This window comes from Artemia sp. Qi Xiang Cuo, chromosome 11 (assembly GCF_049724085.1).
Source record: "Artemia sp. Qi Xiang Cuo chromosome 11, ASM4972408v1, whole genome shotgun sequence".
In the NCBI taxonomy this organism is placed as follows: domain Eukaryota; kingdom Metazoa; phylum Arthropoda; class Branchiopoda; order Anostraca; family Artemiidae; genus Artemia; species Artemia sp. Qi Xiang Cuo.
The window spans coordinates 51464163-51490135 of NC_142804.1; the positions used below are offsets into that span (position 1 = coordinate 51464163).

Genomic DNA, 25973 nt, shown 5'->3' on the forward strand with positions numbered 1-25973 from the left:
TTGGACACGCAAGACAACAAAATTCAGTGCTAAGAGTCGTACAATCGAATTTCAGCCAACAGCCAACCTTCAGTTGTTCCTAAAGTAAGCAGCCATTCTAGTGAGGGTTTTACATGCGTCATGGCTGGCACGAGTCCACCATTGTGAAGGCATCAGCCCCAAGTGATGGGGTCCTGACTGGAAGGATTTCTAGAGTTTGCAAGAGACACCCTGTCGGGTTTTTTCATAACTCCAAATGTTAAGAAAAAATACCTTTTCTAATGCGTATGTTTTCTTAGCACCCCTTCAAAAGCTAAATGAAAATATGTCTTTGGAATTTTGGGCGTGAATTTGAGGTTGTAATGTGATCCGTGTCTAAATTTTCTCTAACTCAGCAGGTAAGATAAGGTGTAAAACGAAATTCAAAAAAATTTTGAAGAAAAGTAAAATATCGAGCTCTTTCCCTTGAAATTTGGATTTCATGCGTTTTTGGGATGAAACTGAAGGCTAAAGCAATTTTAATACTAATATTCTTTCTCAACATGTCCGAATACATAGTAAAAGACCTTTAAAAACCAATTTAAAGCCATAGCTTTGTTTTTTCTTAAATTTGAGCCTTTGATTTGGGACCTTCCGTTTTCATATTTTGCGGAAATTTGGTAGGTTAGTCTTCAGATTTTTCTAAACATTTTAGTGCATACACACATGCGTTGCAACCTGTTCCACCTCAAACTGCAGAATGATTTTCTCAAACTGTAATAAGATAGTAAAGCCATTTGTTTTTAGTTTTCTATGCTATTTCTTCTTCCTTTTCGTTGTCATAATAACGCAACGACTTTCTAAAAAGTTGTCACTCCTAACTGAACACAGTCACATAAAAAGGAAGGGAGAAGACTGTGAGGCTAGGTGTTTGCACCCCCCCCCCGGAAAATTCCCCCTGGATAGTTCCGGATGTTTCTTAGAATGGAAATTGAAATTAATTTTTATTTCACATAGGCACTTCATATGGTTTTCGAACACTGTAGTCTGTAACAAATCTGCTCGGTAGCAACTGGTTCAAAAACAGAATAAATCTTAAAAAGGGCACAGGAACTTTCGATTTCCAATTGAATGAGCCCCCGCCATCTTGACAATCTTAACAATGTGCAACTTGTATAGCTTACAGTCCTTGTCCCAGGAGCTGGGAGGGAGGAGGGTCACAACCGAAGGCATGGAATATGACCTTTGGACTATTTTGAACAAAATAGCTATACCAAAATTCTGATCAGATACGTTTGGGGAAAAAACGGGGTGGGGGTGGCTTCTTGCCCTCAAATAACTTCTGACTTAAAACGGGCACTAGAATTTTTAATTTGAAATCGAATGAGCCCCCTGCGAAGCTTGTGTATTATTGTTTTAAAAAATAGAGTTGTGAGAAAGAGTCTAACTTTAGCGTAAAGAGCGAGGCATTGAGGAGGGGACAGTCCCTTTCATATACGGAATAATTTCTGTTCGTTTTAAGTTTTAATGTCGCTCCTTACTTGCAGTTAAAAAACTTGTTTTTTTAATTTAATCTTTGAACGTTTTCAAATTAATGCGGGTTTTGATTTTGGCTTACCGTAAATGAATAATTAAAACCAAATTTGCACATTAATTTTACTTTTATTTGGCAAAATGGCTTTCTCGAAAGTTGTTTAATTTTATTTACGAACGTTTTTATTAGTAATAAATATTTGTAACTAACGAATTAACTTACGTAACGAACTTCTATATTCGTATATTTTTAATACATATATGAGGCGGCTCGCCCCCTCGTCAATACCTCGCTCTTTACGCTAAAGTTCGAATTTTGTTCCAGTTCTTTAAGAATGACCCCTTAATCACAAAGGCCGGTTATTAGAATAAATAGCTCTTATGAAAGTACTAATAAATCTTTGGCTTAAAGAGCGAGGTATTGACTAGGGGGCAAACCCAATATACGTGATAATTTCTGTTCGTTTTAAGTTTTGATATTGCTCCTTACTTTCAGTTGAAAAACTTGTTTTTTTAATTTAATTTCTGATCTTTTTTAAAATAATTCTGGGAAATCCGGCACCCCTTCATAGCAATGTCCCTTCCCCTATGAAAACTTCCTCCATGAAAAGATCCTCCCACATAACCCCCGACCCATCTCCACCCACAACCAGAAAAAATACCCTGAAAACGTCTGTATACCTCCCAATAACCAATACTATATGTAAACATTGGGTAAAGTGCATGACTTTCAGTCCTCCCCCGGGGACTTTGGGGGATTAAGTCATCCTAAAAAACATAGCTATTATATTTTCGACCATGCTGAACAAAATGGCTATCTCAAAATTTTTATCGGGTGGCTTTGGGCAAAAAATGAGCGTGGGAGGGGGCCTAGTTACCCTCCATTTTTTTTTACTTAAAAGGGCCACTAAACTTTTAATTTCCGTTTGAATGAACCCTCCCACGATATTATAGGGCCACTGGGTCGATACGATCCCCCCTGGGGAAAAAGAACAAAAAAACACGTGATCTTTCTTCTGTCAAAAAATACAAAATTCCACATTTTTGCAGATAGGAGCTTGAAACTGTACGGTAGGGTTCTCTGATATGCTGAACCTGATGGTGTGATGTTCATTAAGGTTTTATGACTTTTAGGGGGTGTTTCCCCCTTTTTTGAAAAATCAGGCAAATTTTCTCAGGCACGTAGCTTGTGATGGGTAGAACTAAACTAGATGAAACTTATATATTTGAAATTAGCATTAAAATGTGATTCTTTTGATGTATCTATTGATATCAAAATTCCGTTTTTTAGAGTTTTGGTCACTATTGAGCCGTTTCGCTCCTTTCTTACAGTTCGTTCCCACGAACTGTTTGACATGCTTTCATTACAGTTTGGACACCGTATCTCCTTGAAAATTTTTAACTGAGGTACTGTTTTACTCGTGTTTCCGAAAATGTCATCAGATGATACAAAAAGACTTGGGAAATTTCGCTTGCTTCCTCCAGCAGCCAAAAAAAAAAAAAAAACTTTTCACGCGACATTAGTACTGGTTAACACAACTTGCAGATCAAAATATTGTTGTTTCTGTCAACACACAGCCGAAACTGCTGCATTTCCAAAAAAAAAAAAACTTAAACTTTATACTTCTTAAAGCAGATACAATTTCTAACGACGATAAAAGATTACATTCAGAATCTATAAAAGAGAAACGATAAAAAAATTCCTCATAGAGGCAAATACGGAATTTCACCAATATGGTAAAACCAATCATGGATCTTTTTGGATCTTCCTGGCTTATGTCAGATTAAATTTGACATTTCCGTTTAGATTTAAGGTTAGAGTTTACATTATTATAACGAATTTATTGCAAACGTGTGTGAAATTTATGTGACCCAGATACGTAGGCTGGTGCAGTATCCTGCGATGTTGAAGTAAAATATTAAGAATATTTCCTCGTATTCCTGTTCTTTTATTTATTTAGGAGCGTATTAATTTCCCAAGCTTACCTTCAAACCAGTAGCGTCAATTGATGAAAATGCAGGGGGATAAGGAGTAAAAGGCATTTGCAGAACCTAGGGGAGGGGGGCAAATTTGTTGTTTCTTTTTCAAAATTGTTCAATTAATGTTCTAAAGAAGGGGAAAGGCAAAAATATAGGACGACAAAAGCCCCCCCCCCGTAGACGCCCCTGCTTCAAACACATGTAAGAGCCCCTTTGCCTCAACGAACCCCAAGAAAATCGTTTAGCGTTCATGTAACAATTCACAACAATCTGCATGCACGAACTCACTTTTCAACAAAATATATGTGCTCTCACCCAGGCTTATACTATACAAGCATGGGTGATAAATCTGTCAAAGGGAGCATTTGCTCCTCCAATAGATTTTGAAAAATACCTATTTTTGGTATCTTCATTGAAGAAACTGACCTCCCCCTGCTTTTTCGTGAATTGACGCCATTGCTTGTACACAGAGGAAGGGTCCTCTGAGCCCCTAGACAGGACCCCCGTCCTAAACCCTTGACAAGCTTCTGACTTTTAAATCTTGGCTACTTTTATAATTTATTTCCCCCACCTAAACAAATCCTTGAGTACGTGCCTGCTCAAATTACGTAACTATCTTCTGATCTGCCCCTAGGGTTTCACTATTTCCGCATATATGCCCTCGGTTTCTACTATCATTTTAATTCACCATAATAGGTAAATTTAGACTTAGCAGATCTATGTATGCGGGGAGGGAAACTATTACATTTTGCAACCGCTGTCCCCTCCCCCAAGCATTGTTAAAAACATAAGAAAATCTTTATGTTTTTTTTAATTTCAGAAAAGAAGGCAAATACATATATTTTAATTAAAATAAAAATTTAACAAGAAATCCTCCAAATATTGTATCTTTTATTATTGCTTTAGATTATGTGTTTTTATTTGTATTTTTAGAATTAATTTAAATAATAATTTTCAAACGCACATGCATCTATCTTATATTTTCTGAAAGCACTTGTACTGAATATTTATTATATTTAGGTTTCTACATGCATCCTAGAAAGTTGAAACACATTTTTTTTTAGAGGGTGAAGGGGCAAGTTCGTCAACACCAAAAACGGGGAAATTTATGGAGAATATAGGAAAGTAGCAAACATGTTGAAAATTTCAAGGGAGTCGAAAAACCCATCCCTCCTTCTTTTTGAAAGTTGGAGTGACAAATCCGACCAGATGAATAATAAAATACGTAAATGAATTGGCGAGAACAATTGTGTTCATCTTGAAACTTCAAAGGACCAAAAGCTCCCCCCCCCCTTCACTGCGTGATTCCCTGCTTATCTCAAAATCTGCAGTTTTGTTAAAAATGAATGCAATGAAAGAAATTATAGTTTAGGAGACAAGTGTGATACCATTTTCCAGCCTCAATCGTAAACAAAGGAATGAAACCACAAACAGTTGAAATCCTAAATAAAACGGCTCGTCAAATTAGATGGCAGCACTTCCGAAACCATGGGGAAATACCCCTTTTTCAGATCTCTATTTGTTATTCAAGAAAATATTTTAGCAATGGGGCCAGGGAATCATTAAACAAGTACTTCCAAATTTTATTCTATTTTAAATTTGCAACAAGTGCCTGCCTGAAGTGAGCTTTCCAATCAAAAGCAGAAACACGGCTTAAAGAAGCAAAAGCTTAGGTTAGGCCCGCTTTTACATACACACTTGCTTCATGGCTTTTAGGGGCCCATTTTTAATGGTCAACTATTCCATAAAAAATCCCTGTGATTTAGTATGCAAATTTTAAATCAGGCGGGTGCGCAGGCAAGCCGGATATTAGTATTTTCACCCTCTATGTCTGAAAATTATATTTTTCTACGTTTTCAACTGATCTGCCTAATTTTTTACTCTTGGAGTTGGCATCCACCCCCTTCATCGAAGTAACTTCATTCGCATGTACCTGTTCGAAAACACCAGACTGTTTCCAGTTCTAATAAAAACTGCTAGCAGCAATCTTATTGGCAATTGCGTTTCATCGAGCCAGCAGAAGTAAAATGTTGTTTTGAATCTTGGCTCACATTCGGAGGTCCCACTTTTTAATTTTCTGTACGATTAAAAAGTCTTTTTGAATAGTTACTACTAAAGTTTAATAATTCGGCGTTCACGAGCTAGCAGACAATTGCCAGTAGCAATTGTTAAAAACAACTGGGATGGTGGAACAGGCCGTAGATCTCAGCAAACAGTATGTTGGAAGGCATCTTAAATTTTATCACAGGAGTCTAATTTCAACAACTTTGAGTCTCAGCTTGATGATGATTATTAAGCGAGGATGAAGGAAAAGGTAAAGGTAAGTCAGTGATGGAAAGGTACTGATGAGTGGCAGCAAAAGAGTGTGAGAATATCAATAAGACAAAATGCGGTGGCGTTAATGCAAAGATGTAGGCAAGAATTTTGCGGGTAGTGGGAAAAAACCTATGAAAATAAAAGATAAAAAAATGCCCTTCTATGAAGATTACAGGAAAGTGGGACATTTGAGGAGGACTTTTGATAACTATTTAAGATCTACGTGGAAATAATGAGCAACAATCGAACTTTTAAAAAGCCGACAAAACTACTGAAAACAATCAGTAAAGCGTTAAGAGTAGGGCGCTGAAAGAATGGAAAGGGGCGGTCCATCAAGATAATTTTTGCCTGTCTGCCCGAATAAAATATAGAAAAACTCAAAATCTTAAGTTAAGGCCCGACCAAAATACACCCCATCTTCCATCGAGTAGTGATTCAAAACACCAATACTACCTATATTCTAGGAATAGAACCGGAGGCATTGAGACCCTACCTCACCTAAAAAAAAATCGTTCGGGGTTTTTACTATTTTCATCGTACTTTCATACATTTTACATGGTTCGTCTGTTTGTTAACGTTTTGGCATGGTGGTGAACGTAGTCCACAAGTTTCATCCACTCAATATATCATTCTCACATTTTTGGACATAATCCTCCGAAAAATATCGACGGGACCAGCATTCTTAGAAACAGGCCCATCACTCTCAAATCCAAACCAGTATTCACCCAGAATTTAGATTTCTTTCGGTAAATAAGCATAGTTTTTCGGATTTTCCTGTTCTTTCTAAACATTTTTCACTTGTATCCAGGTTTCAGATAAAATGAGGTGTAGCTTTGTATAGATATGGTAATATTGGCTACAGTTTGAGCCATTTCTGACTTTGAATGCTTGGAATAAGGAGGCATCTATATTATTCAAGATCTGAATGAGGAGGCACAGGGTTGGACCACGCGCTCCAGGTGTTGTTTAAGCTATATGCAGAATATACTTTCTGCAAAGGTCACTACCCAATCCAGAGTTTAACAAGTATGCGCAAGTTGGGCTTCACAGATCGCGAGCTCCTGCTTGGGTATACGACCTACATAAGGCTTATCCTCGAGAATTGAGGATGCTGGAGGTATTATCCCGTTTGTGGTCCCTAAACTAAAAACGCTGCTTACATGTCAGCAGAACAAGAATATGTTCGAAAAAGGGGACACAAAAATAATACTAAGACTCCGCTTCAGCAGCTACGTAACTGCCCTTGAGCTCTCGAACTTGCCCACTTTGTTCACTCGAAGACATGATTTAATGGTGAAATTAGAGAAACTGCAATTAGCAAACGAGAAGCACCGACCTATTCTTCCATTATCCGTTTAGACAAGTAGAATCACTGGGTATTACAACAAAGTACAACCCGTCAAGTACCATATGAAAAGATTTGTTAACTCAATCGTGTCATATTTTACTAGTCTTTCACAAGAAATTTTCTTTTCTTTGGGATTGTAAACGTAGCATAGTTTAGCGTTCATTTTTAAATGCTACGATAGCTAATCAAATAAACGAATACGAATTTATGTCTGCGAAGGTAAGTTCAAAATACTTGCAGATACCTACATAGTAAGGTAATTATCTAAGCAGGGTAAACAGCCGCTTTCCGAACAAGCTTGGGTTTAATATTTGAGAATAAACAATTTGATCTAGGTGAATAGGCTTCAGAGTTTCAAGAATTGATATTTGACCTGACGTCAAAAAGTTTTCCATCATTTTTTACCCAAGGCTGTAAACGAGTGTTAGCTGATTTATGTGGATTTGCCATTACCTTTTCCGCTGAATTCTCATCAACAATTAGCTGATTATGCCAAATACAGTCAATTAAAAAAACAAAAAATCTGTTTCCGATAATCAAGGGCAATGTTGGGCTCATTAAGGGAGAAGGGGAAGACTAATGAGCTAAATATGGCCCTAGAGTAAAGATTTCTTTTTTAATTGACAATTTGGGATTTTGGACCAACTATTGGTGAAAGATAAGACAAACAAAAATAACGCATCCTCAAGATCAACTAACTTTTGTTTAATAGTCTATTACCGAGAAGAGCCCAAAAATTTTGGAAATCAGCACAAACAAGCCTTTACTTACCTGGATCAAGTACCTTATTCGAAAATATTGGACAAAAATTTGTTCTGAAAGTAATTGGTAAGTTTGTCAAAAGAGAGACTGTTTACCCTACTATATAATAACCTTAAAATATTTTGAATGAACTTACCATCACAGACATGTGTACCTGAACTTACATACACACTTATTATGAACTTACCTACACAGACATAAAAAGATGACAGAGAAAAATAAGGAAATAATGTTTATTTACCGAAACAAAATTCCACACAAATGTTGATTTGAAAAGAATCAGAGTTCAGTTTCTAAGGATGTCGGTTTCACAGTTAATTTGGATAATTTTTAATCCATATTATAGGTCAAAAATGCAAGAGTAATGTCTTACATTTCAAAATAACCGCGAGGAGGGTGGACCACGTTCACCAGCCTGTTCAAGAAGAATGAGTGTCGATCATTGTTAGACTTATTTCTAAACAAGTGCCAGATTGTGCGCTCCTGATCTAACGCAAACACTAAAACCAATTCCATCAACATTTTTAGAGAATTTTTGGTCCACAGATACAAAAATGACAAGTTTCGTTTCAAAATGACCATGGCAAGGATGGACAACATTCAGAATCATGTTCAAGAAGAATAAGTGCCGATTATTTCTAGACCTATTTGTAAATAAGTGCTCGATTGTGCGCTCCTGATCCAACATAAACACTAAAACTAAAAACCTTCAGCTGCAAATATAGGATATTTATCTATCTGGAAATTTCAAATTCAGTTACTTACAGGCTCATCCTTGGCTTCTGGAACTAGTCTTTTGTGAAAGTCCTTCAAATCAGATGCTGGAAGAATATGATTCCCTAACAAAGAGGCAAATACGACTAGACGATTTGGGTTCAAGTTTAACTTCCGTGCAACTACGTCAAGTAAAAGCTCTTTCGTCTGAATGGCCCCCTATTAAAAACAATACAAATACACATTAAAAAGAATACACAAATATTAAAAAGAATACATAGAAGTATTAACCCCATAATTATTATCTTAAACAATTATAGAAAATATACGCATTAAATACACAAATTACAATTAATATACAGACATATAAAAGACATGTATAAAATTTTATTTTGACTAGGAAGAGCCATAGTTTAAAGCAAAAAAAAAAAAAAAAGAAAAAAGAAAAAACAAAGAATAAACCTTAAGATGAACCTTCTCTTGGAACTGAAAGTTTCCAAGAGAAGGACTTTGACTTTTTTTAAGTTCAAGTAGACTTTTTTTTCTGATTAAATTTAACGATTTTTCGGTAAACCTACCTACAAGCGCGATTATCCCATGTTATGACGGATTAGGTTATTTATAATACAAGAATACATGACAACAGTCTAATAGTATATCATTATTAAGAGTTACGTTTAAATCAGTCATTTAGAGCTTCGTTTTTTTTTTAGTCAAAATTAGTTTTTTAAACTTTTGCTTTCGCTGGCTGGCACAGACAAAAAGCTCAAGGAGATAAAAACTCATACACAGCTCAACCTCACAACCGTTCAAAAATATTTTCTAGCTACGTTTGGGTGGTTTTCTAACTTAAACTAACTCAGAAAGTTATTTCAAGGAATTTTTGGGGCAGGGCTCAGATGTTCAAAGATGGAAAAGGGAAAACTTGGCAAGAATTTGCTTCAACAACAATAGAAGAGTTTCAAGTTATTAGCTGACAACATCTAAAACTCATTTTCAACTGTGCCAACAACACTTATTTTACTTGGATAGAATCAATCTTATTTGACATTAAATAAGAAACAAGTTTTTTTTACTGAAAGTAAGGAGCGACATTAAAACTTAAAACAAACAGAAATTATTCCGTATATGAAAGGGGCTGTCCCCTCCTCAGCGCCAAGCTCTTTCCGCTAAAGTTTGACTCTTTGTCAAAACTACTTTTTAAAACAATAAACAACTTTAGCATAAAGAGCAGGGCGTTGAAGAGGGGACAGCCCCTTTCATATACGGAACAATTTCTGTTCATTTTAAGTTTTAACGTCGTTCCTTACTTTCAGTTAAGAAAAAACTTGTTTTTTTTCATTTAATTTATGAACGGTTTTGAATTAATACAGGTTTTGATTTTGACTCACCGTACATGACTAATTAAAACGAAAATTGCATATTAATTTTACATTTTTTTGTGGCTAAATGGTTCTCCCAAAATTTTGATCGGACGATTTTGAGAAAAAAGGGATGGGGAAGGGGGCCTATGTGCCCTCCAATTTTTTTTAATTACTTAAAAAGGGCACTAGAACTTTAACGAACTTCTATATTCATATAATTTTATTATGTATATGAGGGGATTCGCACGCTCGTCAATGCCTGGCTCTTTAATCTAAAGTTCGAATTCTGTTCCAATTCTTTAAGAATGACCCCTGAATCAGAAAAGCCGTTTAATTAGAATAGATGGCTGTTTTGAAATTACTAAAAATATTTCAGTGTAAAGAGCGACGTATTGAGGAGGGGGAGAATCCCCTCATATACGTAATAATTTCTGGTTGTTTTAAGTTTTAATGTTGCTCCTTACTTTCAGTTGAAAATTAGTTTTTTTTATATTTGATTTCTGATTATTTTTTAAATAACACCGGGAAATCCAGCGCCCCCTTCATGAAAATTCTCTTCCCCCATGAAAAATGCCTCCACCCCTGGGAAAAAAACAAACAAATAAACACGCATCCGTGATCCTTCTTCTGGCAAAACCTAAAAAAAATCAACATTTTTGCATATAGGAGCTTGAAACCTCTACAGTAAGGTTCTCTGATAAGCTGAATCTGATGGTGTGATTTTAGGGGGGTTTCTATGACTTTAGGGGGTGTTTCCCCCCTTTTTTGAAAATAAGGCAAATTTTTTCAGGCTCGTATCTTTTGATGGGTAAGAACAAACTTGATGAAACTTATATCTTTAAAATCAGCATACAAATCCCATTCTTTTGATGTATCTATTGGTATCAAAATTCCGTTTTTTAGAGTTTCGGTTACTATTGAGCCGGTTCGCTCCTTACTAACAGTTCGTTACCACGAACTGTTTGACAAAATCGTCCAAAAAAATCTTAACATTGTCTTTTACTTTTGGACTCCGGCAGGTATAATTAATGGTTACAATGGGCCTGGATGGCATTATGAATATAGGAGATATAGACTGCCATCTATTTTCAACCAATTGTAAAAATACACAACATATACAAGAATAAACAGATGACGCCCCGGAATCCATAACCAATCGATTGTTACAGTCTATTCATTGAATCCATTTTAGCCATTTCTTTTAGAAGAAGAAAATAAAGTTGGAACACCATAAAAAAAAGCTTCAACAGCAACAGCAACCTTATTAGAAAATTAAAATACATTTTCTTGTGAATTATTATCGCTTCTAATCAGCAATTGTACCAAACCAATCCTGCTCAACTCATCCTCAGGGCTATACTGTGGTGTTTCTCCTCCCCATAGTACAGTGCAGACGGTTTGATATCATTCTATTTTCCCTTCTTGTTTTAGTTTTTTTTTTTTTTTTTTTTAAGCTTTTTCCAATAGGCAATGTTTAGAAGTCCTCCAAAAAAAAAGTCCCACCAGATCCCAAATAAAATTACAGTGAAAGTGCCATAGTGAAAAATACCCATCTTGGCTGGTCAAGCACACTATCTCAAAGTTCAAATGATAGCTCCAATTTGGAGAATAGGACAATGATAAGTGTAGAGGCTAATGTAACCATAAATGATGATAATGGGTTTCAAGAGGTCCTCTCTAGAAGCTCTACAAAAAGGAAAAAAATCTCCCCAATCAAAAGCATTTCCCCTCTCCCTGCCCAAGATCCTCCCTCCAAAAACTTAGGATTTTACCATAAAATTACTCCTACTACCCCCTTTGAAATAAAATTGATCACTGCAGTAAGAGTTCCAATTTTTAAATTGCTAAAATGAATATTCTCTCTTAATTTTAACCGTGATGGATCTCTGCTAATAGCTGTAGAAGATCAGAAATCAGCAGATATAATAATTAACCTAAAATCCCTTCTGAATACCCCAATTATTGCATCTAATTGGAACCCAAAACAATCACCAACAAAAAAAGTAGTTTATAATGTTCCCCCAGAGATATCCACTCAGGAGTTAAAATAAGGCCTCTCAGATAGGGCTGGAAACACAATCCCAGTTGAGGATGTTACCCAACTTGGCAAACCTAACTCTAATGGCCTAAAAACTAGTAGATCCTTCTTATTCACACTAAAGGAAAAAATTAATATCCCAGAAAAATTATTCCTATTTAGGCAAATCAAACCACACAAGGAATACAAACATAAGCCTATCCAGTGTCAGAAGTGTCACAAACTGGGACAAACGACAAACAAATGCAATGAAATTCTCCGAGAGTGTAGTAATAGTAAAGCTTTCCATCCTAAAGAGCTGACAACTTGTAACAACACTCAGCCTACATGCATCAATTGCAAAGGCCCTCATGAATCTACAAATAAATCATTATGCCCTGCATACAAGAAAAGAGCTCTAACACTCCAAATATCAACAGAGAAGGACATCCCATCCACCTTTGCAGCAATGGAAGCAAATGCTACCCAACAATACCAAATAAAGCCTGTAATGAAATCAACCAAGCCCCCCCAGTCCCATACCCCCCAGGCCGCCCGCCCGCCAGCGACATCACCAGCTTCTAAGCCCCCTAGCTCAAATCCCTCTCAGAAGGAAGCACCAAGCCAACAAGCCTCCTTGTCCGGTGAGATGAGGTCATCCTGCCCCCTCCTCCCAAGAAGAAACAAACCAGAAACACTACCAGGAATTAATCCCTTAACCAACACACAGGATGCAAAACCAAAAATGCAGTCTCCAAATATATGCTTATTCATTCTAAACTGTAATGAAGTTCAGGCCATGAACATACATCAACTACAGAAAACAAAACTAATTGTATAATTGGCAAAAATCTCCATCCCTTATGATAAGCTCATTCAGGCAAAAAAATATTTTGCTTTAGTTCTAACAAATCTGAACATCGATACAGAGCCATATGAAGAATAAATCAACAACACACCAAATATCAATACTCCAATGGAATGTAAGATCACTCACAGAAAATAAGCTAAATGAACTAATATCTTTCATGAATAATAATTCCATTAATATTACTTGCCTCCAGGAAACTCATTTAACCCAAAATCAACAAATTAAGTCTCTGGGATATACTATCCTCAGAAAGGATAGCTCTTCAGAGAGAAAAGGAGGTGGGGTAGCTTTATTAGTTAAAAATAATATAAAATTTTGTGGCATCAATTTTCCAGATTTTGCAAATGATGTTGATGTAATTGGTATAAGTGTTTGGCTGATTAATTTAAAAACCTACATAATAAGCTTTTATAACCCTAATGGTCAAACTACAGATGCCAAGGATTTCTTTAAATATATAAATAATTCTAATATGTTGAAAAATATCATTATTTGTGGAGATTTCAATGCCCACAGCCTTTTGTGCGGGAATAAACCAGCAAATAAAGCTGGTAAATTGATTGACCATATGACTTCAAATAATACTGAATTAGCTGTTGCTACCCCTCCAATCCTGAATACATATTTCAACCCCAAAAGTGGCAGATTCTCCACAATTGACCTACAAATTGTGTCATTAAATTTTTTGAACAATTTACATAAATAAAATTGATAGTCTATGTATTGACCACTTTGCTATAGTTTGCTCCCTAAATGAACCTGCTGAAACTTTATTTCATACCTCCAAATATATCAACACTAAAGCAAATTGGTCTATGTTCCAAAATAAGCTAAATGATGAAATTACAAGTTTCACCCAAAGTTCATGCATTTCTAACACAACAATTGACACACATGCTGAAGCCTTGACATCTTTACTAATAAATACAGCTAATCATGCTATCCCCAGGACAACACCTAAGAAAACATTCCCTAAACTAATTCCTAAAGCATGGTGGACAAATGAGTGCCTAAATAAATGGAGGATAAAAAAGGCAGCTAGGACAGAATTCATAAAAAAACCATCACCTACTACATATTTAAAAAAATTACGAGCAGAATCTAATCTAAAAAGGACTATAATAGATGCTAAATATAAATAATTTCTTAGACTTAATAATTTTTTTTTTTTTTTTTTTTTTTTAATGCTAAATATAAATACTGGAATAATTTTGCAAATAATCTCTCCAGAGAAACACATGAGCCAATTATACATAAAGTCATAAGCCACATCTGTTTGAAAAAGACTTCCCCCAACCCACTCCTGTATGAGCTTATATACCCATTATGACAATGATAATGAAAAAGCTAACCTATTTTCAACTCTTTTTGTTAATAAGCTAACATCAAATAATCAAAGCAAACTGTCCACAATTCCTATGAACCCAAGTTACCAACCACGCCCAGGATCCGAGTACATAACTAATCCATTTTCAATCCAGGAATTGAATAATGCAATACATCATATTAGGACCAAAACTATCGGCAGCTATGACAATATACACCCTACATGGATAAAGAATCTCACACCTTTATACAAACAAGAACTGCTAAATTGTTATAATCACGCTTGGGCATCTTCTAGGTTCCCCAATATATGGAAATGTTCGTCCCTCCTACCAATCCTAAAGAAAAATAATCCAAAAGATAACCCTGAGTCTTATAGGCCCATAATGATTACTCCTGTGATGGGGAAAATAATGGAGAAAATGATCTATCACAGACTCCTCTGGTTTGTTGAAAAGAATAATATGATCCCTCACACTCAAACTGGATTCAGGAAACAACACTCCTCAACAGATGCTTTCATTTTGCTAACAAATGCAATAAATGAATCTTTCTCAAAAAATAATGTCCTAGTAGCAGCTTTCCTAGATTTTGAAGGGGCATGTGACAATGTGAACCACCAAATCCTTTTAAACAAACTTGCAAACCTTGGAGTACCCCTAAGCTAGTATCTTTTATTAAATCCTTCATAGAAGTGCGAAGTTTCATCGTTTGTGTTGGTTCAGCCTCTTCACCCCAAAAGACAATATCCAAAGGCCTACCTCAGGAAGCAGTCCTCAGTTGCCTCCTATTTGCCCTATATCTCTGGGACATGAGCCTACCCCACACGAATCTACAATATGCTGATGATCTGGTGCTATGGTCATCTGGCAACACCTTTCAGATAGCACAGTCAAATCTGCAAAAGTCACTTTTCCAGTTTGAAAAATTCTCTCAACATTCAGATTTACCCATTGCACCCACCAAGTCAAAAATAATCCAATTTCACCGGAAGCGAAACCATGTTAATGCAAAACTAACTCTAAATAAAACAACCATTCCAGAAGATAATCATATTAATTACCTAGGTCTCATACTTGACCAATAACTTAATTTCCACATCCACATTTTAAACACAATAAAAAAATGCAATAGAAAAAAATATACTGAAAAGACTTCTTTCCACACCCTGGGGATGTAAGGAGAAAACGTTAATCCCGTTTTGTAAATCACATATAAGACCCCATATTGACAATGGGCTCATCGTTTATGGTGCATGTGCAAAGACCCAGATGCAAAAAATTGAAACAACACAAAATGATATAATACGTCTCATATTTGGTCTGAGGAAACCCACAAGCACCAAGTTTCTGCTTATGGAGAGTGGATTAACAATAATAAGGGAGAGACGTAGGTTTCTCTTGACAAAACATCTTACAAAAATTGAATCAAATAGCTCACACACATTATATAATTGGTTAAGAAATCCAGCCATGTATAGAGGCATTGCAGATGAGTATGCCAATATTCAGAAGAAGTTCCCCATACCAGCAAAGTCTATTGCACGCACTTTCCCCCGATCCCCCCCATGGAATTGGTCAAGTCCCATAATAAATAATGAATTCTCAAAGTGGAATAAAGATTTAACCCCCATTGCTTTTGTTCAGAAAAAATTTGCAAAACTTCATACAATTACCTATGAAAATCACTTCCAAATATTTGTTGATGGGCCAAAAATGAATGAGGAGGTAGTAAGTGGTGCTTTCCTTCCTCACCTGAAAACTGAAATAGGGAACAGTCTAATTAATGATTTATCCATAACGTCTGCTGAGTTAAATGCCATAATCATGGCATTAGAACACCTTAAGGAAAACCAACCTTTGTTTGCAAATTCAAATAATATTATCATATATTCCGACTCTCAATCAAGCCTTGAGTTGCTGGCCTCAGCTCCTCAATATAAGTTTGACATTGACACTTATCAATGTCTCAGTATTATTGATAATCTTGCTTCAAGTGGCATAAAAACTTATTTTCAGTACATTCCTAGCCACTCTGGCATAAGTGGTAATCATCAGGTTGATGAAATAGGAAAAAATGATATAAATATTGACCAGCCGAGTGGGAGACCAATTTCAATTAGAAATATTTACCGATGGAGGCTATCAGATATTAATTTTAATAAGATTAATCCTATCCTTTCCCCCTTTCCCAATAAGTATCTTTCTAAAATTTATCATAGAATTCGTTCTGGAACAAATGGACTAAATCTCCTTGCATTCTCATATAAGTTTTCTAATTCAAGTGGTTCAATTCCTCTGTCCCCTCTTTGCAAGCATTGTACTATGAATAATGAAACAATTGATTACTGTCTATTTGGATGCAATATGCTGATGTCTGCGCAACATACCTTGCTGTGTAAACTGTTAAAATGCTTCAAACACCACAAAATCTGACTATCAGCCAAGAGCCGAGCCAACTATACCTGCACACAGAGCACAGAAATCAATATCTATCATCTTATATTTGAGCTTCTTGAGTCAAAAGATCTACTGAAAGATATCTGAGAATATCTAATAAATAAGAGACAACCAAGACAGTAGCTCTGTAGCCCACAGAGTCAAGCAAAAAGAAGAGGGCTAAATAGTACCAACTGAATAGCCCGCCTGCTATGAATTAGAAGAAGAAGAAGCTTCAAAATTATTGTCAAATAATTGCATTAACAAAAGCAAAATGAATCTTAGTCATTGCGATTGAAAATCCAGATTCTCAAATTGAGAACCTGATCATCAAATTTGTTTTCTATTCATAACCTGATGGTAATTTTCACAACCTGATGGCAATTTTGATTCACAATCCTACAATCAGATTATTGCCTGAACTGTAATATCCACAGCCCTATTGCCATCGAGGGTTATTTGGACTGTAACATTGTAGGAAAAATTCTAAAGTTTACACCTTATATACATTTTGTGCTGCTCTGACAAATGAAAATCTCTTTTTCGAGGAAGTTATACAGCTAGCTTCTTTTCTTAATGTTGTCTTTAATATTTTTTTTGTGTGCGTGTGAGGGGGGAGAAGGCCAGATATGATTAAAAAAATTGGTATACAACTCTGATAAATAAAAATGGACTCTGTTGCCAGATTTCCATCTTTTGGAAGATTCAAATATTGCGCCAAAATAGCAATTTATTTACTTTCTGATTACGGTGATTTCTTCGCTGCTAGTAAAACAAAATTATACATGAAAAGATGACGATCTCAAATGAGGAGTCCGAGTTATAGAAAAAACATACAATTTCCATGCTTTGTCTACCAAATAACTTATCAAACATAAATTCGTTAGGTTTGTGCTTAGTTAGCTATATTCAACTGATTCACTTACTTCAATTAACTGTTTTGAATCTCACTGAACTGAGCGAATTTTCATTGGAAAACTAGTTAATAATAAAGATATCGTGACATCATATCATTAAAGTTTGACAGCTAACTCCACCTCCTCCCCCCCCCCCAATACAAAGAAAAAATTATACTTCGTACAGCCTTCTCCAGTGTACTAGTGACTCTTTTCTTAATTCTAAGCTTGAGGTGCTGAAAACGGTCTTGCCTTTTCCCTTAATCATCATTCTCTTAAAAGTCGTAATCTACTTTCCTATTTAAAAGAGTTGGTTAGATTAAGCAGGCTATTGCCATAGAATATTTTACCAACCCACAAGAAAACCCGAAACACTTTGTAGATAGTTCCCTTTGTCTATAATACAAGCACTGAAAGGGAAACCTAGAATAAGGAAGAGGATGAATGAGGAAAGATAGAGTTTTTGAATATAGCACTTAGATGAAAGCTAATGTATAGTAAACAGATTATGTTATAGTAAACCGAAGACTGGCTGGATCAATACAGGATACTAGGGTATATAGGAGTACTGTTATTGATGTTAAAAGTAAAGAGCACCATCTGGTAGTGTCAAGGGTTAATTTAAAGCTCAAATTTAGGAAGGGTAACTACCTCCCGGGAAGTTATGATGTTGGTAGACTCCAGGATGAGAATTTGAGAGAAACTTTCCAGGAGCAGTTGAAAACTAAACTTGACAGTCTAAAATTTGATAATGTGGAAGATGGTTGGAATAATTTTAGAAAAATAACTTGTGAAGTTGCTGAGGATGTCATAGGAAAGAAAGCTAGGACTGCAGCTAAGAATATTAGTACAAAAGCTTTATGTTTAATAGAAAGGAGAAAGGAGAAAGGACTTGTACAAGAATTATCTGAGTGATAGATCATATGAAAACAAAAGGAATGTAAAGAAAGTGGACAAAGCATTAAAATATGAACTAAAGAGGTGTGAAGTGGAGGCATTGGATAAAATTGCCGAGGATCTGGAAGATGCAGCTAGACGGCATAATAGTAAAATATTGTACTGGCATGTCAATAAATTGAGAGGGAGTAGTCAATCCAGACTTGGCCCAGTTAAATATAGGAATGGGGCCACAATTAGCGATAAGGATATAATTAAAGAAAGACGGGCAGAACATTTTGATAATTTGCTAAGCCGAGATAGAGTTGCAGGTAAAGATATAGAGAAAAATGAAAAGTTTTTGATACCTTGGATGTGAAGGAAGATTTGTTCTGCGAGGAAGAATTAACGACAGTACTAAAAGGATTAAAAAATAATAAGGCTCCAGGTGCTGATAGGGTAGTAAATAAGTTTCTTAAATATGGTGGCTCTGAGGTTAGAAATAAGTTACTGATGATTATGAATATGATTTTTGAAAAAGGGGAAGTACCAAATGATTTTAGGAAAACCTTAATTAAGCCACTTTATAAGAAAGGGGATAAAAGTGAGAGTGGTAATTATCAAGGCATTAGTCTGGTCTCTGTAGGTAGCAATTACTTAGTAATATGATACTTTTTAGATTGAGAGATGCCGTAGACAAAGTTTTAAGAGAAGAACAGTGTGGTTTTACAAAAGGTAGAGGATGTGTCGACCAAATTTTCACTCTTATGTTAATAATTGAGAAGTGCCTTAGTTTTAAAACACCTTTGGTCCTTAGTATTATAGATTATGAGCAAGCGTTCGATTCTGTTGATGGAAGAGCTTTAGCAAAGGTTTTATCCTTGTATGGTATACCAGACAAATACATTAAAGTGATTAGTGCTATGTATAAGAATAACACTGCTGCGGTTAAGGTAGGAAATGAGGTTAGCAGCTGGTTTTGTATTAAATCAGGAGTTAAGCAGGGTTGTGTTCTATGTCCCTTTATATGGATTATTTTGATGGATCATGTCTTAAGGAGCACAGGAAAGGCAATGGGAGACCACAGAATCAAATGGGGAGGGAAAAGTCTCCTGGACTTAGATTATGCTGATGATTTAAGCATCCTAGAGGAAAGTGTGAGCAAAATGAATGAACTTCAGGGTGTTGCGAGTTCAGGGTGCTAGAATAGGGTTGAAAATTAATGTTAAGAAGACTAAGTCACTAAGGCTAGGAATAAGTGAAGATGAAAAGGTGAAGTTGGGCAATGAAAAGATTGATCAAGTGGGCGGCTTAACTTACCTTGGTAGTATTATTAGTAAAGATGGTGGGAGCAGTGAAAATGTTAAAAGTAGAATAGCCAAGGCTCAAGGTGTTTTTTCACAATTAAAAAAAGTTTGGAAGAATAGGAAGATAAGTCTACAAACCAAGATTAGAATATTAGAAGCTACAGTGATGACAGTAGTCAAATATGGCTCTGAAACATGGGTGCTTCGAAAAGCGGATTAAGATTTGCTAGATGTTTTCTAGAGAAATTGCTTAAGGATTGTTCTGGGCACCCGGCTGACTGACCGTATTTCAAACAAAAGACTGTACGAGAAATGTGGTTCAATCCCACTTTCTAGGGCTATAATGAAAAAAAGGTTGAGATGGCTAGGGCACGTTGTGCGGATGAAGGATGACAGATTGCCAAAAATTTTCTTTTCCGACCAACCGTCTAGGGCTAAAGAGAAAGCAGGTCGTCCTTTTGGGGTGGGAGGACGTCATTAAAGAAAGATTTAAAGGAAATGGAAACTTCTTGGGAGGGTGTAAAGAGGGAGGCTTTAAATACATTGGGATGGAGGAGGAGCGTGCGTAGCTGTTTTGACCTCAGGCGGCTTGGTGCTGCGGTGAGTTGTAAGTAGTAGTAGTAATATAGAAATGTATAATCGAAACTGACATTTTTTATGGGTCTCTAACCCCGTATATTCCCCACGGAAAATCCACCACATGAACATTCTGCAAATTTTCATCTTCGAGATTCAGGTTATAATTCTATCATCTATAATTGATTTTATTTATCTTTATCTTACATCTTACCCTGGCATGTTTTTTGCAAGAATTTACTTCCGACTCCCGAGTCAGATGCGTGTGAATTATTACCAACTGAGAATGAAAGGTTCATAACAAATGATGTTATAATGAAAAGTTCGGATTTTTAATGTTATCAAAGCTAAACTGGCCGATCAGACAGGGTGAACTTTCGGTAAATTTCTAGGTGGCCCTATATGGGGAGATATAGTGTTGGGAGATATTTTGATTAATCGATAGTTTTACTTTCGATATTCGATGTATTGATATTTCGGATCGAATTTAGCTAGGATGAAAGTGAAAGCATCATTTGACGCCTTTTCTTATGCTCTTTCATAATTCAGTAATCGCTTCTTTCGCATATTGCATCTTGAGCCCTTAAAGGGGCCCTTGAGGTATTTAATATAGATTATGAAAGAGCATAAAGAAGCATAAAATGAAGTTTTCACTTTCATCCCAGCTAAATTATATGGCCCACTGCAAATTTACCATGAGCTTTACCACCATGCCCCCCCCCCCCCCTGTGCAAATATATGCCCTGAATTGGAATATACCCTGAATAGTCGACGGCACAGTTTTGGATCGCAAAATTCAGCGCTGTTTTTTTTTTTCGACAGCATTTGAAAACTTGAAACGGTAAGAAAACGGTTTGAATTGAAAATAAAGTATTTTGCAGGTTAGGTTAAGTTATAACTTCTTTGTGGGGTTATAAAAATGAAATACCTTTGTCGCCCCTTTAAGGGATCAAGATGCAATTTGCAAAAGAAGCGATTATTGAATTATGAAAGAGCATAAAAAAAGGCATCAAATTATTTTTCACTTTCATCCTAGCTAAATTCGATCCGAAATATCGATACATCGAATATCGAAAGTAAAACTATCGATTAATCAAAATATCTCCCAACACTAGTTTAAACCAGAAGTGTTTTTTCGGCCATCGTTTTTTGATGTTTCAGTTTAGGGTAGGAGGGGAGGGGAGCAAATTTTACCTTTGTTTGTTGGCATGGAGGACAAAAATGCAGAGATTGCATAAACTCACATCGTTTCTGATCTATTACAAAATATGTGCATAGTAGCAACTTACCCGATTGGTTAATTTTAAGTTGCTTGCTGATAAATAACGAGGTGGGTCAAAAACAGCAAAATCAGCGCTGTCCGCCAACAGAGCGTCAAAGTGCCTCTCCCGGCAGAATCCAATAACTTCTTGGTAATGATCCTCTATACTGTACAGCTACAATTAAAATAAATATGATAAAACAAACTACTTTAATAACATTTATGAGATCTGTATATTACCAGTCAAACATTTTCATGATATAACATTAAATATGTCTTAAGTTGCCTAAGCCTGCTTTTCGGTTCTACATAGCTGAAACTCGGCAATATTTTTTGTTTTGGCTTCACTGGTCATCCCCTTCATCTTTAAAAACAGATGCACAATGTGTTGATAAAGTCTTGTAGTGTGATGTGCATGCTGCACCCGGTTTGAACACCCCCCCTCCTCCCCGAAATGTTTGTTTGACTCGTAAAAACGTAAAAAAAATGGACATAAACAAAATTTGTATGCGTTTTTTGAGGTTTTTTATGTACCCCCCCCCCCCCGAACAAAAATCCTGGATGCGCTTCTGTCAATATATATATATATATATATATATATATATATATATATATATATATCAATGAACTATCGTTTACATATATAGCCTACCCTCCTTTGCACTCGTAAAAGAATACGAGTAAAAAGAAGGGAGCGGAGAAAAGAACTCCCCAAGAAAATTGTTTTTTGTCGACTTTAAGATGTCAAAAATAGAGAACATCAAATAGATTGTGGCCATTCAAGTATCAACATACATCCAGACAATACTTAAAATACCCCCCCCCCCCCCAACTTCTTTTCAAACTTGACACCGAATTGATTTCTTTATTTCTTTTTAAGTGAAGCTGACAAGTCTTTCTTCTTAAGTAAGACCGAAAAAATTGATAATTGTCTTTTAGGTTTTTGAACCATTTTTAGAACAAGTTATAAGGCATTTTACGACCAGGCTTTTGCGTTACCGATTGTCCACACAACAAAAAATAATAAATAAATAAACAAAATAAATAGTTGTTCAAGGAGGTTTTTGAATGAAAAAAAAATGTCATCCTCATAAGGCATCATTTCCAATTAACTTTACAAGTAAGAAAAGGAGATCTTTTAAATTATGTAGGGAAAGAAAGGGAACAAGCATACGTAGAGAAGAATGAAATATAGGCTGAAAGATTAATACGGGTAAGCTTGACCTCAATAAAGTATATATTTTGGGCATATTACACTTTAACTTTAGGCGAATATATTTTGAAACGTCATTACCAAAGACAGTGGAAAGGGAATCTGAATGTTTGAATTTGTTCAATGGAAACTTACTTACCGCATAATATTGTTTTGAAAAATTGAGAATTCAACTTTTAAGGAAGAGGGTCTTCATAATCAGTTTTTCAGGTTTCGGTAGTAGCGGGTGCCAAATTGAAAAAAAGTAGGTGAAAATAAAAAAGTCAAAAAAATCTATAAAAATACGGCACCAGACAGCTTAAGAAAACGAAGGTTCCCTTTGAAGGTGTATCTCCATCAGTCATGTCTATATATACTACTATGACTTTACTACTATGCATATACTACAAATACTACTATGACTACTATGGCATATACTACTATGACTGACACCTAGCATTTTCTTTTTGTCATTAAATGAGCAACTAGCATTCTATTATCATTCATTTCGAAAACAAATTTAAGGGAATTTTGAAGAACAGCCTGGCGTCAGATCGAAACAAAAACCACACCATTGGAATCAACATGGCCGAAAACGGTTCACAGTTAACTCACAGAACCCTGGCTGGAATAACAAGAATAATAACTTTTTTGCATATGTGGCACTGATTTGTCTTCTTTTATTCTCCACTGCTAACGGGGTACCTGAACAACAACCAGTTTTGAATAAAAATAAAGTATAATTTTCCAACACGTGACTGTTGCAAAGCAGTAATGCAATATGCATGGGCAGATTCCTTTAATTTTTCGCACACCAAGTAGTCCATAAAGGGTTATAGGTCCTTACAGTTAACTGTCACATTTTATTTTTTCATTGAACAAAATCGAAGACAAAATGAACTGACGTTACAGTAAAACTGACATCATGATTGGGGGGTTTCCGGCTCTTTAAAATTTCTGCTAATTTTTTTCCATAATAACATTTTAATGATGATACTAATAAAAATAATAACTGTCAGTCCTGAACCAGCTACAAATGGGAATTTTTTCTCGCTAGACATGTTTTTTTTTAGAAATTTGTCTTTAAACTTTTGGTTACTATGGGCTTTCTATTTAAATTTTCTATAGTGACAATTTAAACTCACAATTTGTTTATCGCTAGACAGTTTTTTGGAGAACATTTCTTTTAACTTTTGGTCACTATTGACTGTTTTGAATTTTAGGGCTCTATTAAGAGCTCAAAATTATATTTTCTCCACAAGCGATTATTGAATAATGACAGAAGATAAATAAATGGCATCAAGGTAGGTATTCATATTTCATCCTAGCTAAATTATGTTAGATTATGTCACATTTATGCCACATAATAAATTATGCCACAAATTTACATTAATAAATTCTCATACCTGCTGTTGGCCGCACTAAAAAGCGGCAATACACTCTCCATTAAAATTCTACTATCTAAAGTAAGTTAAGAGAGTCATAAAAGAATTACTATTATTTAACACCTTGCGATGACGTAATGGGTGAAGGCGTGTTTCCTGATCGAAGATTGAACGGTTCGACCCCGCATGTCGCAAGGAATTTGACAATAGTTTGGAATAGCATAATTTTGTATGCTTTATATAGAGAAAAAAGCAGAATAATGCTTCGAGAAAAAGAGCTCAATAGTCCAAACCGACAATTATAAGTAGCTTATTTATAAGCCCTTGACAGTGTGCCACATATTTTTTCCTTGAGAATTTGTTCGTTTTTAAGAACCTCTTCAACAAATTTTGCTACCTAAAACCTATGAAAAAAACTTCTTGAACAAATTTTCTTCCCATGGTCTCTTGAAAAGTTCTTTGTACATTTTTGTGGATTTTCTTTTATTATAGTAACTTAAATCTGTGCAATTTTTTACAGCAAATCGTGACGCTAGAAAATGTGATACGTGACACCCTAATTTTCATGTATTTTTTTTCCTGGGATGTTTGTTTTTGTGCATGTTCCTCCTTTGTGCTGTAACTTCTGTTTCCTTCTTAGTCGAAAATGGAATTGACATTTTTTGTTTATCTAGTTTCTGATCGTTTTTCAGGTAATGCTGTGAAAACCGCCTCCCCCTCAACCGATAATCCCCCCAAGAAAAATTCTCAATCGAAAGTTCTTCCCACGCAACCATCCCTCGGAAAAATTTCCCCCCGTACAATGCCATCCTCGCTGAAATTCCCCTCGGAAAATTTCTTGTAGATGCTTCCGACCGAAAAATTGTCCTTTGCATATTTTCATTTGAAAAAAGACCTGTTTTTCATTTAATTTCTGTTTCTTTATCTAATTTCTGTTTTTATTTACCTTTATTTAATTGTGTAAATTTCATAGCTTATAGCCCTATTATCAAGGGATGTGGGGGGTCATGTCATCCCCGAAGGCATAGTTATTGGACCTTACAACTATTCTCGACGAGACATTTGTTTCAAAGATAATTATACACAACAACAAGCCAATGACTTTCCTAGTTATAATATCCAAAGACAAACCACAGGGAATCAGGCAGCAAGGTCAGTCAAAATGGAACCTTATCCTAGAGATGGAAATTTTCAAAAGATGTTTGTGTTATATTATATTATCAAAAGATAAGGGTGATGCATCATCATGAATATAATGTATTGATTTTAATACTTCGCTTACTACGGGCTACAGTACGTTCTTTAATATAATTTCTGTTCCTTACTCGTTTTTTTTCTCTGCTTGCATCGATATCAAACAGTTCGTGGTAAATAACTGTAAGTAAGGAGCGACCCGTCTCAATAGGAACCGAAACTCTTAAAAACGGAATTTTGATACCCATAGATACATCGAAAGAGTCAGATTTTTATGCTGATTTCAAACATATAAGTTTCATCAAGTTTAGTGTTACCAATCAAAAGTTACGAGCCTGAGAATATTTGCCTTATTTTCGAAAAAAGGGGAAACAACCCATAAAAGTCACAGAATTTTAATGAAACTCGCACCATCAGATAACCCTACTGTAGAGGTTTCAAAGCTCCTATATGCAAAAATGTGGAATTTTGTATTTTTTGCCAGAACAAAGATCACAGATGCGTTTAGTTTATTTTTATTTTTCTTCCCAGGGGTAATCGTATCGACCCAGTGATCCTAGAATATCGCGAGAGGGCTCATTCAAACGGAAACAAAAAGTTCTAGTGCCCTTTTTCAGTGACCAAAAAATGGGGGGCAACTAGGCCCCCTCCAGCGCTCA

General features: G+C 35.7%; 1 protein-coding gene across 3 annotated transcripts in view; it reads right to left on the bottom strand.

The window, feature by feature from the left end:
* The window catches only part of LOC148947112 (constitutive coactivator of PPAR-gamma-like protein 1 homolog), a 124447-nt gene that overhangs the window by 66914 nt on the left and 31560 nt on the right, over positions 1-25973 (bottom strand). For all 3 annotated transcript variants that reach the window (XM_089096876.1, XM_089096874.1, XM_089096875.1), the window contains exons 5-6: positions 21572-21718; positions 8663-8830 (exon numbers count right to left, since the gene is read on the bottom strand). In XM_089096876.1, coding sequence (XP_088953002.1) covers positions 8663-8830; positions 21572-21718 — 315 coding nt within the window. The remainder of the gene's footprint in view (positions 1-8662; positions 8831-21571; positions 21719-25973) is intronic.